The following is a 16755-nucleotide window of genomic DNA, read 5'->3' as shown; positions in this document are numbered from 1 at the left end:
AATCTCGGCTCGTTTTTAGCTCGAAGATAGATAGAGCTACGAAGTAAAGGGAAAGAGTAGGGACGGTAATTAGAGTAGAAAATCCGCTTTGCTACTGCACATTGATACACGGAAGTAGAAAGGTCAGAAATAGAGAGGAAAAGAGATAGCACAGACGCGAGATCAGCGCAAAATGCGTCACAGTGCTGTGCAGCAGCACAGTGAACACCAAATGACGGACTGACTGTCGCACGCTAGGCTGCGGAGCGTGTTCCTTCCATCCGACGATCGAAAACTTCACCGCTTGAACTTCAAATGTAGCCCTATTCTTGGAATGGAAACCAACGGAAGCTACATTCTCAGTTCACACAGACACAAAAAAGGGGGTGATTATTTTAGATGCGAAGCAGCTTTTGCTCGGGGCTGTGTCCGGCGGCGGTGGTGGCGTCCGCGCTCCACTGCGCATGCGCCTACTCTCTCTCTCCCATTCTCCTGTTTTACGCAGCTGTTCGGTCGCCTTCTCTCCTCTCCTCCCCCGCGTTACACCCGCGGCGCAGCCTCTCCTCCCACGTGAAGCGGCCGCGCGCAGCCAAATACAGCCTGTAACCCACTCTCTCCTCTCCCTCCCCCATTTCATGTGTATATAAGCGCGTGCGCTCGGTCGGCTTCCGTCATTCTCGCTTCGCTCCCGTTCAGATGAGTTGTAACGTCAACGTCGGCGCCACTCGTTCACTCGGCGCTAACGGAAAGCAACGCACAAACACAACGTAATGATAACACAAACACTTAATAAAAACATCACACACTAACGGAAACGCCGAGTGAACGTAACGGAAACTTGGTGTGCGCCCCCAATGCTGCATTGCATACCCTCATGGTTCTCTTGAGTGGGAGATGGTGTAATTTTTGGCTAGGGTGTTATTTCCTTTAAAATGATTGCTGTGAACATGGACAGCTACAGAAACAGCGAAACACGAATCGCTTCCCTGAACTCTCCTATCCCCTTCCCTTTAAAATGTGGTACGAAATACGCAGCCTCGTAAAAACACTTGACCTAGCAGTTGGCAACAAACTTAATGGAACAACAGTGAACCATTTATCAACATTCCGGGATCTCTATCTCGACAACAGCGATAGTATTACACTCCGACTCGCACATCAAGTGCAACGCTGTTGTAGCTATGCGAGAAGTGCGGTCAGCAAAATGTATAGGTCCGCACGTCTCGTAATCGGCTTTCGTGGATGTAAGTGCTCGTGCGAGCTAAGCACGAGCCTGCACGTGAGCCGTCGCGACCGGCTTCAAGTGCGATACCACAAAAAAAAAAACAACGAAACCCTACGTAGTGCGGAACAACATATTGATAGCCGTGTAATGTGTTTTTTTTTATTGCGATAGCAATTATGTGGACAGTCTCGGCTGGATTTTGCCGTCGCCGTCATGCACCGTATATGTATAAGTACGTATATATATATATATATATATATATATATATATATATATATATATATATATATATATATATAAAAGCTCCAACGAAAAATGATTCCGAAAAATGCTGCCGAAGCGCGGAATCGAACCAGGGACCTCTTGCTCAGCAGCGAGTGGCGCTAACCACTACGCCACGGAACGCAGGTCCTCCACGTAGCTAACGGCGAGCGTTATATACACACCCTTTACGGCTGGACGGACTCAGAGACGGCCAGCGCTTATAAGCGTTTCTTCATTACCAGCGAGATGACGCGAGGAGCGCGACGGGTGCCTTTAAAAGTCGTCGGCGAGCTCGCGAGCTCCCTATATTTGCGCAGGGAGAACCTTGGCCTTCCGCTGTCTGCTCGCGCGGTTTTCTCGTGGTGAGGGGAAGAGGGGTGTTTCAAGCTTTCACCGTGATGTCCGCGCTCATGTTACGGAGCGTACGAAAGTCACTCGAGCTCAAGAGACGCCGCTAAACGAACAAACAGAAGATGAGCGCGAACTATCAAGTGTCACAGCTCGACACTTGAAGCACGCTAGTTTCCTTCGCTGCTTCGGCCGCCTTTGCAACAGGAGCGCTGTTCAAACTGAGAGTATCCATTGGCGAGCCTCACTTCGTATAGCATTAGTTTCTTGCTATCGCATTCATTGCTTCGCCCTAGCGGCGAAACTGATTTTTTTTGTGTAAGGCACAAGATATCTTCACCTATTGCTCAGCCTAAAAAAGAAAAAAACGACATTCTGGGCGGTAAAAACATCGAACTATTTGGTGGTGCGAACGCATTTACTGCAAGAAGTTTCGCTAGCCTCTACAGTGTTGCACCTGATAACAGAGTACAGGATTCCTGCTGTGTGTGTATATAGTAAAACCTCGGTGATACGATCACGGCTCGTACGAATTTCGGGGTGATACGAATTTTTCGCTGGTCCCGGCTAAGGCCCATTAGCCTGCAATCTATTGGAGTACGGTTGTTGCGAACCGATTTTCACTACGCGACGTTTGATACGAACGTACGCTAGCGCACAGGTACGAACAGGTGCTCGCCGCGCTGTCGTGGAAGGCGCGGCAGTCACGAGCGGGCATGCGCGCTGCGCGACCATCAGCGGTGCGTCGTTGCATGCGAGATAGCGCACGCGAATCTTGGAGGCTTTTGTGGGGCTTCGCGTTTAGATTCCAAAAGACGTTGAGGTCGCCTTTTTTTTTTTTATCCTCCGGCGCGTTGACGCGTGCTCCTGTGCTCGAGGCAGCAGCGTCATTGCAATGTATTAACACTTGTCTGCCACGTCGATGCATGCGATGTCCACGGAATCAGACGTTCTATGAAATAAGACTGAAACTTGGGTTGCGGGTCCGTCATGAAGTCCCATGAAAGGTGGACGAAGACCCCAAGACACGAAGCGGACGGTCTTGGCGAAAGAGCACACCTGCCAACTCTCCGATATGCACGGGAGACTCCCGAATTTTGAGCAAACCTCCCGATTGTGTGGGCATGGCCGTAAATCTCACAAGAAGCACCCCCAACACCACCGCGATAAGAAAATAACAGCGTCAAAGGACAGCGATTCTAAAATTTTCTTTCCTACATCGCCCCGGCGCGGTGGTCTAGTGGTTATGGCACTCGACTGCTGACTCGAAGGTCGCGGGATCGAATCCCGGCCGCGGCGGCTGCATTTTCTATGGAGGCGAAAATGTTTGAGGCCCGTGTACTTAGATTTAGGTGCACGTTAAAGAATCCCAGGTGGTCGAAATTTCCGGAGCCCTTCACTACGGCGTCTCTCATAATCATATGGTGGTTTTGGGACGTTAAACCCCAGATATTATTAATATCCTTCATCTATCGCGTGCAAACCGCTTCTTGAGTCACTTTCGCCGCGGTACTTTGGTGTCATGCAGAAAAGCGTAATAAGATTAGGAAGGGGCTACTAGCGGTCACAACACATCTGGTTCATTAATTACACACGCGTGTGCACCGTATAGTCACGAGTACAGGTATGATTGTTCACGTTTAAAAACTTTAGTGGCAATCATTCAGAGCTGTTCATGACGTCGCTGCGGCCCTGAGAAACACTGAATCAAAACGTATGCCAGCTTTCTTTTGTCGCATACAAGTTTTCCATGTTTTCTGGTGATACGAATATTTTTGGTCACCCCGCGAGATTCGTATCACCGAGGTTTTACTGTATATATATATATATATATATATATATATATATATATATATATATATATATATATATGAGGATTCGTTTACTCTCGCACCCACGCTGAGAGCAAGCATAGATAATACTGAACATAGTTATCGCCTGTCGGCGCGCTCAGCACAGGGGCTGCGGGTTTGGTTACGTCACGGCTGACGACGAGCTAACACGGGCGGCAAGTATGCGATAAGGACAGGCATGGCGCTATATTGTGGTCGTTCGTTACATCGTGGTTGACTTTGAGCCCCCCTCCCCCCCCCCGCCCCTGAAAATTCTGGTCTATAAGCAGGCGTGACCTTACTTTATACTGATCGACTTCACTTTCGCAATTGCAACATGCTCGAAAAAAGAATAACTAAAGCTTGGTTTCTTATTCTCTTAATTAGCTGTCTAGGTATTGCAATTTCTCACGCACATAACTCCTGCCCCTTTCAGAGTTAAACCTACACATAGGGCGGAACAGCGCCGTCACAGGCGGTACTTCTTTTCTGCGTCTTTATCTCTTCGAAATAAAGGACAAGAAAAATAGGCCGGTGGTATATACAGCCGCGCTGAAACGTTCTCATCGCATTTTCACTTTTCTTTCTAGAGAGAAGAGATCGATGTCGAAACCACATTCTAAACTCTACGAGCCGGACGGCAATTTTCTGTTGGGAAAGATAACATCGTTCAGCGCAAAGGAACTCGTCGACCCCAAACTGCCCTTGGCGCGAGACGACGCGGCGCTGCGGTTTTGAAACTCTCGACGGCGTCATCGATCACGGTCTATTTTCTGCGTGTTATTCGTGCGCCTTTCCAAGATAAAGGTTCCCGCTTGGAACGCTCGAAATACTGTGGGAAGAAAGGAGGCAAAAAGAGAATCTCGCAGCGAGAGTACACGCAGATAAGCCCCATATTTGTTTGCGTCATCGAGCATCGAATTGACGTTGTTCTGAGTGACCCACTTTTTCTTTCTTAATGATATACTGCCAACGCTACGGTGCTGTCCTGCCTCATTCACAGAGCACAGTCGTGGCGCTGACATCTTCTATGCTCCTCATTTCTCTGTATGCCTTCAGGAGTTGCGAGTCTACTACTCCACGACCCTGTACAGGCGTCACTTACGATCTTCATTAACTAGGTGCCAAAAAGTGCAAAACGTTCGGTGCTCTGGAAGCACTTTATCGCGTGCTTTTCGTTGTTCTTATGGGTAAATTAGTGCCCTTATAAGGTCTAGGAGCTAAAGCTAAGCTCCTTTATTTCTTGCAACATCGACCACGGAAATATAGAGACACGTTGCACGCATACATATTCGCGTACTTCGGTATATACAGAATTTGCTAAATCTGCACCTCGAAAGGGACGTGTATGTGTGTTTCCGAGGGGCGTTGTTCTAGGATTCGAGTGGCGTGGGGACACGCTAAGCTATGCTCTTGCACATGGCATAACTGCTTGTTGACGCAACTGTACGACGGTCCCGCTTACTTTCTGCACCGACTATACATATGGTATACAGTTGTTGCGGCAACTACTGTTCTGTTGTCTTTTTGAACCAACCGTGTGATATGGTTTCTTGTTGCGGCGCCTGTAGTGGCCTACTTTCTTTCTGTTCCGACTGTTTTTGTTAGTCTATCACGCACGGAAACACACACACACACACACACACACACACACACACACACACACACACACACACACACACACACACACACACACACACACACACACACACACACACACACACACACACACACACACACACACACACACACACACACACACACACACACACACACACACACACACACACACTAGGTGATTCCCTTGATGTTTGTTTTTTAACAAAGTTGTTTTTTTTTTCAAAGATTAGTTGGTGATAGTTCTCCTATTCATTTAGATTAAATTGGCTCGAGCCCGTTATACTTCCTGGTGGTGCGGGCAACCCCCATTTTCCTTTTAGTTATTTTTATACCAAGGGACACACACACACACACACACACACACACACACACACACACACACACACACACACACACATGAGGGCGCGCTCCATAACTGGGCAAAGAATGCTTATTCACTGAAGACGTTTATAGTGGCTTACTCGCTTCCTCACCTGCTGTATCTAAAAGCTTTACAGATTTCCCGTGTAGCCAAATAAGATCCACGGTACTCTATATGAGCCGAATCACAAGCGAAGCGGACCAGAAATCCCAGCCAGCACGCGTCATTGGCGTCATTCGTTAGCGCGCATCAAAACCACTGAGCCCCGCCGCGCTCACGCTACCGCGACGGTCCTTTCACGGCCGTGCTGCACCGTAATGTCGCTCGAGCACGGAAGCTGCAGGTACGTGTCCCAGAATCGCGTCCACAGAAGCCCCATCTGCATGCAGCAGGCGCGCTTGTAATCTAGGGCTTCCAGGCAGCGCGTATACGCCGATAGTGTACGGGCAACGCCACGCTATACATAAACACGCAGTGCAGCCGCGGCCGCGCACACACGGCACACCGCCGCACACAACGTACACACAAGGCTTCACCGTTAAATCTGTGCACAACTGCCGAATCTATACAGAACAGATGCAACAACTCATCTTGGCGCCGAAGCATGAAGTAGGTTTCAACCGTGACTCGCGAGCGCATAAGCATGCGCTGGTCATTTATGATTGACAGCGACACACCTGTATCTCGATACCACAGCAGCACTTGTTTAGATATACGCCTGGATATTACTGTACGTTGGAGCAGTCTGAGAGTAAACGTCATATGTAAATGCGAACAACCACGTCCATCGTTTCACAAATTACGCTGCATTTCAAGGAACTCCGGCCCTCTGTTGTGTATACTTGTTTGGAGGTACAACGTCGCTTAAGTATAGTCTTGTGTTGCATTTGCCAAGCATGGCGTCATAATAGCACGAATACGATTAGCGGCACTGCTAGACTGTTGCAGTTCCGCCTCTGACTGCTGTCGCGCTGTCACTCCACATACCATGGCTCAAACACAAGCGCACGCGCTTTGTATTTAAGGGAAGCCAAGGCTAAATTTCGGAGGCACCATCAATGTGCTCATGACATGTTAGCTTTCATTTTGATTTCTAAAATTTCGGTGAGTGCTGTGACGATACTTAAACGCGTTCCTAAACTCACCCTTTTTTTCTTCTCAATGTAGCAGGGATACAAACAAGCCACCAACGAATTGCGGATGGTTTTTACGGGGTGAACAGCGTTTTCTGAGTTGAGACTCCTGATTATTCAGCACCATGTCTACGCAGCCTCCACACTACTGCACGGTATTGCTAACGCAGGGCATAAGTCATGTCGGCAACATACGACGTTTCCGCGGAACACAGAGGCACAGAAAGATCAGAGGAGGAAAAGAAGTGCGTGCGTGCGCAGAAATGCGAACGAAGCTGTGCTTACGCGGTGCAACGCGCGTCCGATCGTTATACCTTAGACCTGCACTTGACAGCACCCGCAAGTTCGAAGCGATCGCGACGCTGGAGTAATAAAGGCGCCCTGGTTTACGCGCCACTTCTCAAAAAAGCGCTCTATACGTCTTACTTATTTCCCCGCATCCTCGACGCATTATCCTACATACACGTGTAAAAGTGGCTGCTAAGAGACCCGAAGAACCGAGCGCCGTTCGCAAAAGTTCCTCAATGTGGATGATACCTTATGCAACACCTGTTCCTTTGGTGCCCAATATAAAACTTCAGAATACGCAGGAATATATCTGAGAGCTTCGAGTGCAGCAGTCAGGAGGCAATATGACGTAACGGACCCTTGTCTAAAACTTCATGTCGGCGGCCTGTAACCCACCAACGCCGTGTGGAGCTCATAAGCCCTGCAGTGCGGCCGAACCCACTTGCAGGAAGGAAAACAAGAGGAAAGGCAGGGATGTTAACCAGTTTACCATAGCTGGTACGCTACACTGCACAGGGGAAAGAATTTTATGGGAAACCCAATGTATACGAGCTGCGGCGATACCGTCAACAGCTACCACTGAGATCGGGGCCCTTGCCACCCCTATCCTTGCTGCCGGCCTGCTGCTGTTCGTACTGGTGACCTCTGCGCCACCACACCTCTAACCTTCTCTCTCCTATCCACTGTCATCCCATCTCCCTATCCCGCAGGCGCTGCGCCGTGCTCCCGACCGGGCTGCAGAAATTAGGTGCCTTTTCCTCTTCAAACCACTACCACCACCGCCACCGTCAACAGCAGCAATGCTTACAGAGCAAAATTTTAGGTTACATCTAGATAATAAATAAGCTGGGAAATCTCCCTACGATAGATAGATAGATAGATAGATAGATAGATAGATAGATAGATAGATAGATAGATAGATAGATAGATAGATAGATAGATAGATAGATAGATAGATAGATAGATAGATAGATAGATAGATAGATAGATAGATAGATAGATAGATAGATAGATAGATAGATAGATAGATAGATAGATAGATAGATAGATAGATAGATAGATAGATAGATAGATAGATAGATAGATAGATAGATAGATAGATAGATAGATAGATAGATAGATAGATAGATAGATAGATTAGGAAAGGAATGAAAAAGAAAATGGGATAGCACTGGTGTCTTCGCTTTCTCGTCGGTTCTCAAAAGCCACACGCGAGCCACCATACTAGAATATTCTACAAGTCGCTCCAATCGCGAGAGTGCGAGAACGAGTGAACTGCGAGTGAATAAGACGCCCGTCCATCTCCAGTGGGATATATATATATATACACGCACACCATCGTGTCGGGCCTGGGGCCGTCTCACGTGGACCTAATGGACCGCGGGGCGGACGTGCAGGCTGCCCTACGCCAAATGGGGCGTGGCCGCTGCTGCTGACCCACCCTTTGCGAGAACGCGATGCCAGCTCACGACGAAGGCAGAAGGCCATGATGCACGGTGCCGTTCACGTAACATCGCCTACGTGAAGCTTCCTAATGGATGTAAAAGCTTTCTTTTTTTCTCACTTTTCACGGCAGCCCCAAGCAGCGTTAGAGAGTCAGGGTCAAAGGCGCAAAAGGACGCAATGAGCGCTGGATGGTTTCTCCACCTCTCGCATAAAAAAAGAACACTACCGACCCACTGGGAAAGACGCACGAATTCACGAGGCAAACGTGTACCCAGATCGAAGAGATCGGTTTACATTTACTACGGAAGAAGTCATGCGCGCTCAACTGTGTGCGTCAACCTGTGTACGTTGTCGAGCGTCAATGTGTACTACAGATGTATCCGTACAACCTCTTCGTCATGCGACACAACTCACATACATCTATAACACACGTGCGTTAGGAATCCGGGTTGAGTGTAACATTCCGAAGCTGCACGGCGCATAACCAGTACAGTATAGTGTAGAGCTCCGGTTTGGTTCTTAACAACTAGCATTCTTTAACCCGCGCCGAAAGCGCAGCATCGCTGCATTGCGCGCCGAAGTCGAAATATGGCCTCCACAGCCGGGAATTAATCAAACCCGCGACTACACGCTCAGCAGCAGAACGTTACTGCCACCGAGCCAACGCAGTAAATGGTACCCCTCTGTCTTTCGTTCACTCTTCCTTTTAACGCGAAAGCGTTTCTTGACTACTGGCGAAAGCGCGTTCGAAAGGCGTCCGCAAAATCCGCGTCCGGAAAGCACGTGACATCTCTTCACGGAACTGACGCCGGCGCCAGCGACTGGCGCGGCAACCACCTGCAGACGCAGCATAAGAGAGGGGAATTAGAGGTGTGCACGGGCCGTATTTCCGAGCCCGAGCCCGGCCCGGGCCCGCTGACTTTGTCGAAGGCCCGCCCGAGCCCGACGGCAAAGGGCTGCGAGCCCGCCCGGCCCGGCCCGACGTACGAAAACACAATTCCGGGCCCGGCCCGGCTTTTTGAACGACATTTGAACGAGCAGGTAATGCATTTCTATATCGAGCGATTTTTTCACAGAACGAAGGCAATTTTTTTTATTGTCCTTTTTACCGGGCTTGGCTGGCAGAGGAAAAACGGAACGCGAGACAGCCGGCGAGTCACATCCACTCTTCCTGCGTGCTGCCAGAGTTCGCGTAGAGTAGTTACGAGTAAAGGCCAAACCCCATATGCGCCAAAATGCACGCGACAGCGACGAGCGACGAAACGGGCAGTTCGCGCGATGGATCGCGTGCTCGAAATCGGGCGATCGCTCGGTTTTTTCACATTTGGAAACCATAGCTCATCACCCGGAAGTCACAAAACACCTGAACCGGATGTACATCAGCGACGTACTAAGCAATGTACTAAGCACATCAGCTGTACACCAACAAATAATGTAATAATTATCCACGTGCATATAAAAAGTACTGCGAGGCAACGGTAAACGTTTTACGTACTAACATGCAAGAAATATTTCATTTGCATTGCATACCTGCGACAGCGCGGCACTTTTGATTACAAGTAGACGGCCTCATGCCAGCAACAATGGAGTTCACTCGCCAAAGCCATCAAAAGTATGGGGCACGGTGTTGTATGGGGTATGCCCATGCAAGCGTCAGCTTGCACGAAGGCGATCTACATCGGGTCGCTCGTCACTGTCGCGTGCATTTTCACTCATATCGGATTTGGCCTTAAATCTATCGCGAACAGTCGGGTGGCGCCGTCCCTAGCTCAGGTGGTGTTACTTTCTGTTCGTCGGAGTGCAACAGAGGCAGTGCTTTACCTGCTCCCCTTTTGTTTAAAGCAGCGAATAGAAAAGAAAAGCGGTAAAGGGCGGTCGCGGAAAAGGCGCTGCATGCGTACTAGAAAACAATTCCCGCTCATTATCTATATTTCGGGCTTGAGTCGGGCTTTGCGCCGGGCCCGAGCCCGGCCCGATAAACCTGCAAGTAGCCTGAGCCCGGCCCGGGCCCGAGGTGAAAATACGTCGGCCCGCCCGAGCCCGGCCCGCGGGCCGGGTTGGGCTCGGGCTTTCGGGCTACCCGGAGCCCGTGCACACCTCTAAGGGGAATCCCCGCAGCACAAGGTGAAGTCCCGACTCAATGGGGAGAGAAGGAAGGCGCATAGGAATAATCCGCGCAATGCGTAGCCGACGTCTGCAACACGTGACCACCGACGTAGCACCTATAAAGGGAGCGCGCCGTTCTCCGCCGTATTGAAGCCCCTGAAACTTCGAAGATTCAGAGGCTTTACGCCGTATCAGATAACGTTCGATTTCTGTGGACGCAGCGTCGCAGCAGCGTGAGTAGTGATTTTGCCACGCCAAAAGAAACGCTTTAGTGTTCTCATAAGAATATGCTTAGCGATCATCTAATAACAGTGTATTCATTACTTCTTGCACAAGGTGTCCTGTATTTCCTAGTGCTAGATGAATTTCAGCTTTTTAATCGCCCTGGAATAATCGGTGTGAACTACAACGTTGCGCAACGTAATGCGGTCCAAGACTGTTAGCTGCCCCGCGTCAGGATACCGTGACCTGGCAGATTCTTGCGTGTAGCACGTAACGCCAGTCAATATAAAGCATCGAATTCGGGGCATCGCATGCCGAATATCATTTTCTGTGATATCATCATCATCATCACCACCATCATCGTGCTGACTACGCCCACTGCAGGGCAAAGGCCTCTCCCATGTTTCTCCAATAAACCCGGTCCTGTGCGTGCTGCGATCACGTTATCACCGCAAACTTCTTAATCTCATCTGCCCGCCCTACTTTCTGCCTCCCCCTGGCGCGCTTGCTTTCTCTTGGATTCCAGTCAGTTGCGTTTAATGACTAGCTGCCACCTTGAATTCTCGCTACATGCCCTGACCATGCCCATTTCTTCTTGATTTCGACTGATATGTCCTTAACACCCTTTTGCTTTCTGACCCACTCTGCTCTCTTGTTGTCCCTTAAAGGTACACCTATCATTTTCCTTTCCATGGCTCGCTACGCCGTCCTCAAGTTGAAACCTTTCCGTAAGCCTCCAGGTTTCTGCCCCGTAGGTAGGTACCGGTAAGATGCAGCTGTTATATACTTATTCTTCTAGTTACTTCAGTCTCATGGTTCGAATTTGAGGTTACTACCTGCCCTTTGTAGACATATTTCCTTATCATATCTACATCTTCGCTACCTATCGCAAACCGCTAATCTCTTCGAGACGGTTTACTGTTACTTTAGTTTTCTGCATATTAATTTTTATAGATAGATAGATAGATAGATAGATAGATAGATAGATAGATAGATAGATAGATAGATAGATAGATAGATAGATAGATAGATAGGATAGATAGATAGATAGATAGATAGATAGATAGATAGATAGATAGATAGATAGATAGATAGATAGATAGATAGATAGATAGATAGATAGATAGATAGATAGATAGATAGATAGATAGATAGATAGATAGATAGATAGATAGATAGCCATGCTTGATGTCACGTGCCGTTGTGCATTTGCCGCCTCAATGCCAGACAAAAAAAAAGAGAACGGTAGCTGAAAACATAAGTACAAGTATAATAGGAACAAACAGGATAACAAGAACACGTCGAGTTCTATATATCGTGAGAGAAAGACAGAGATGATAATAAAGTTTGCATCATCATCATCATCATCATGGAGCAAAAACACAACTTAGTGTTTATGGTTTCTTCGAAGCAGTTTCGACCTGTGGACCAGCGTTTATCAAGGTTTTTTTTTTCTATGCAAACCCTGGTGAAGTCCGTTCCAACGGTCGAAAACTTGGTTAATAAAGATAACTGCTAAGTTGTGTTTGCAGCACGGATCCCTACCATTTTGCTCAATTCACAAGCATTGTGCCTTTTTTTTACCTCCCTCTCTCTCTCATTCTTTTTTTTTCTTACCTTTCCGTATCCCTTTCCCTAGTGAAGAGTAGAAAACTAGATATTTATCTTCCGGTTAACCTCCCTGCCTTCCGCATAACCTTTATCTCTCTCCGTCCATCAGGAGCATTGTTTCAGGAGGCAGTTAGTGTCGTCTATCGCAGCAAGAGAAGCGATTAGTGCGGCAGGTTATACGAAGAGAGCGTGCAATAGCTGCAAGATGAAGAGTCCCACATCCTCCAATGAGGCTTGCTCCGGCCGCCATACAATGGCAGCCTTTGCAAGGTCACCTTGCAGGGATTGGTGTGCAGTACTGTTTGAGACAATGCAGCAATCGGTGTTTTTCTGTCACAATGAGCATTTAACCTTTGATTTCAGCTTTTTTCCCATAATTCTTTAGTTCGCTTCCCCATGTCGAGCCTTTTCTCAACGACTTAAAAGGCACAAGTGACCAAACTGCTCGAGATGGAAAGCGCCAAGGCGGGCGGAGGATAGCGGGTTACATTTTACCGCTGGAAACAAGTCGATAGCTTACACATCTGCTTTTACACATGAAGCGACTTGAAGTGTTAGACAAATGGGTGGTTAAGCGGCTCAAACCCTTCACGTATGTGCGGAACCTATTACGTTATATTACCTAGAGAATTAGTAATGCGTGAGATTATCGATTCAACAGTGCTACACGTTGTATCCACATATACACCCCACGTAGCAACTGAAATAGGCTCCGCCTTTTTTTTTCATGTACAGAAACATGTCACAAACATATTCGGTTTCATTACTATAACTGTGTCTTACAGCAACTGCTACGACTCTGTTCCGAAATTTTGGTGTCGCAAGAATCCTTAGCTTAGATTAGATGGGCGTTTGAAGAGACGTTAATCCCAAAGTAGTGCAATATATGGCCGCTGCCATAACAACCGAGCTGACACAGACGCTTGCAGCGTTGTTGCCATGACAGCGTCCTATTACCCCAGTTGTTCCTTTCTCCGGGGACGCGTTACCGCAGTGTCGTAGCACCACTTACTGGGCGGAAGAGAGTCAAAACATTCCCGATATGGCACGTGATACACGCAAACTTGCACAGTCCTCGGTCATTTATCTTTGTCTAAATCTTTCAATCGCAAAAATTATGGCGGTTATACGCATTAATAAATATAATAAAGTAATCTTTTGGAACTTAAACGTACATCTGGCAATTTCCTCTCACGAAGTTCGCACTGAGCTTTCACCAAGAAAGTTATTCGCGGTGTGTTCGAAACAGCGGTTGTGCTTGAACGCGGTGCCCAGTGTACTCGCACAAGGACAACTTACCTGCTCAGTATGATTTCGGTCACCAAGGCTTTGTTCCACTGGAAGAACTCTACTTACAAGTTTTACTGCCGATACGTGAAATACAGATGTGCGCGGGGTGAGAAAGTCTAGTGACCATACGGCTGTGAACAACAGGACATCGTTTTCTTCAAATACCTTTATAATATAACATCTCACCGACGCACGTACCTCGGCTTCAAAGAGTCTGTTCCTCGAGAGGCGACAGTATTCAGGACGTTTCACTCCTTAAAGGGTGTTCAGAAAAAAAAGAGAGAAAGAGATAATACGGGACGTACAGCGATTAATTTTCTTTTTCTTTTTTCTTGGACGGTCGCGTTCAACCGGGGCTGCATTTTTTTATACATATATAAACAGAGTAATGTCTCCCGATATTACAGCGCGTTCAGTGTAATATAGAACAGCTAACAGGTGGATTTCACAGCTGAAAAGGTTGCGTACTTATCTGCTCACATGAGTCCAGCTTTTAAGGCTTCTTTGGTTTGATCAGCCCAAGGAAACCTCCAAGGCTAGAGATTCTTCTTTGAAATCCTCCCGGCCCTTATAAGGTAAAGTCCCGTTCTAGAATTGCAACTAATGTATTAAATACCGTCTCTTACACTGTAGGCCGACAAGTAGTGAGTCATAAGTTCATACGGAAATTAAAAAAAAATCAAGCGTGCAACGAACATCGATACATTAACGGCGACAAGAATTCGCAAAACTCTTGGGTTATGAGGCGCTTCACTTTCCTAGCTTTGTTTTTATTTTATGAGGCGTGTCAGAAGCTCGTACAGGAATGCCCTCTTCTTGCAGAGCGAACGTGCTGTACGTGCAAGCGAGCGAACAGTTCCTCGCAGCCCAGAGACAAATAGCCAGATGGGATAGCAAACAACTTCAGCGCACTTACTGAGCCGCCTGATGAGCTGGCTGTCTAGGAACCTGCCTATTTAAGACCGTAAAACATCAACGACGGATATCATGCGACAGTCGTAAAGCCCTTTAACACCGACAAGCGCGAGCGAAAACAAAATCGATAGAGCTACTCTGGAAAAAAGGGAATAAAAAAAAGCGAAAAGGAAGTAGCCCACTTCGAGGAGTCCGGAAGGATCCTGGCACGTCGTATATATGGACCGCTGTAATGTATATGACTGGCGTATGTAGGCTGATCGAAGCGGCTTACTGGGGCCAGGGCCTTAAAGGTCACATCTAGGCCTAACGAAGGAACCATTCCCGGGGATTCGATGTGCACAGTCTGTTTCTTTTCTTTTGTTTTCTCATTTTGATGCATGGACAAAGCACAAAATGATAGTTTACATTCTGGCTACGATTAGTGTCATAGAGTTGTACACACAGCCGCTGTCCTCGAGTCAGAAAAACGGCGCAAGACTTTCCGGCATCGCTGCGCCAGAAAGTTTTCCTCAATGAAAACAAGCGCGATTGTTTGCTGCGTTTATTTTTCTTTTTTCTCCCCCGGAGTTCCCCCCTCGCCTGTCTCGATAAGTTCCGCCGTCTTCTGCGAGCGGAACGCTGCGCGTTTTGTTGCCTTAGCGACCGCGGTCTCTACTAAACTTGAATTACGCGCTCCAGCCCGGCCACATACGGCTATGCCCCTGCAAAGACCGCGCTTCTTCCTTTTCCTTCCTCTCCGCCTCGACTTTTGACCTATATCCCCGGCGACCGACATATAGGCGGTGACCTTTTCCCAAAGTTGCAACACCGCTACGCGCAGTGGGAGTGTCTCGCCGGTCAAAGAATGCACACCGAGGAAAGGAATTCAAAAGAAGATCGTCTCAAATAGCGGTACATCCAAAACGTTGCTTACCTTTGTGCACAAACACCAGCGTGAAGAGAACAACTCCTACGAGGGATACTTGCGTACTGCTGGCGACGGCCATCGTTGTAGGATCACAGGTGGTGGAGGGCAAAGGAAAAAAATGTTTTTTTGTCTTTCCTTGTCGAGCAGACGACGAAGGCAGTCACAGGTCAGTCTCTCGAGCACGGCCTTCAGCGAAGCGCGCGCACGCACTCGAGGCGTGCACAGTGCGGCTTGGGTTGTATGTGCGCTGCAAGAGACGCCTTGCTTGCGAGCAGCCCGAAAGTACGAGCGGTCTAGCGAAGCCGGGAAGCGCGAGCCTTACAACGTGACTTCGAGCGCCAAAGGGGGCCGAGGTGTACCGAAGGTGAGCTCCGTACCGCTCGTACACCGGCAGATGCAGACGCACTTAGCTCTTCGGGGGCGCGCGCGCGCGTTTTAACCGCAAGAGCGCTCGGCGAGATCGGACATGGCACAGTGGCGGCAGCGTCGGCTGGCTTTCCCTCCCGGTCCAAGTAGGCGGCTGCTCGTCCTTCGTGACCGCGTCAACTAACGAAACCTGGGACGCTCGCGCTGGGGTCGATACGGGGTCCGAGCGGCGGCGGCGCGTTCGTGGTGCGCACGCGCGAGCCGGGGCGGGCCTTCCCGCGCGAGCCCGGATGTTGATCGATTGATCAACCGGCAACGTCGACGACTCTGTGGCGGCAGCTCGAGCGCAGATAGCGTTCACGGCCCGCAGCGGCGGGCACGCGCGGCGCTTTGTACGAGACCCTGGCAAAGGAAGTGCGAGCGCGGCAGTGAAGCCCACCCACTGGCGATCGATGTGCATCGTTCTCGACGCAAGCGCTGCTCAAAAGACTGGTGATGGCATCTAGAAACGATGGGGCGCTTCTGTTCGTAGCTAGTTTCACGCTGATTGGCTGTAGCGTATTCCTACCTTGCTTGACGAGCGACTGCCTCAGGACTCCTGCCTTGCCTCAGGAGTCCCGTCTTTAGCAAAACGCTTAGCCAGCCTGGCGCAGCTTTCTCGTTTTCCCCCTTTTGCAAGCAGGCTAAGGCCGACGCGATGTCGATGGAGTGACGTGTATCATTCAATGGGATACACCTGTTAGCGCTCTGAACGCGGCCGACGTTGAGAGCATTCAAAGAGCTACAAAGATTTTCCGTAGAATTTCCCAAAAACGTGACGAGCTAGCACTGCATCCTAA

At 48.8% G+C, this 16755-nt stretch overlaps 1 protein-coding gene across 1 annotated transcript in view; it reads right to left on the bottom strand.

The window, feature by feature from the left end:
• The window catches only part of LOC119398057 (uncharacterized), a 73689-nt gene extending 57405 nt beyond the window's left edge, over positions 1–16284 (bottom strand). Inside the window, exon 1 of the mRNA XM_037665317.2 lies at positions 15557–16284. Coding sequence (XP_037521245.1) covers positions 15557–15629 — 73 coding nt within the window. The 5' untranslated portion in view covers positions 15630–16284. The remainder of the gene's footprint in view (positions 1–15556) is intronic.
• Between the last annotated feature and the right edge of the window lie 471 nt (positions 16285–16755).

Source organism: Rhipicephalus sanguineus, chromosome 1 (genome assembly GCF_013339695.2).
Source record: "Rhipicephalus sanguineus isolate Rsan-2018 chromosome 1, BIME_Rsan_1.4, whole genome shotgun sequence".
Lineage (NCBI taxonomy): Eukaryota > Metazoa > Arthropoda > Arachnida > Ixodida > Ixodidae > Rhipicephalus > Rhipicephalus sanguineus.
The sequence above is the reverse complement of the archived record's forward strand: the minus strand, read 5'-3'. Positions and strand labels throughout refer to the sequence as shown.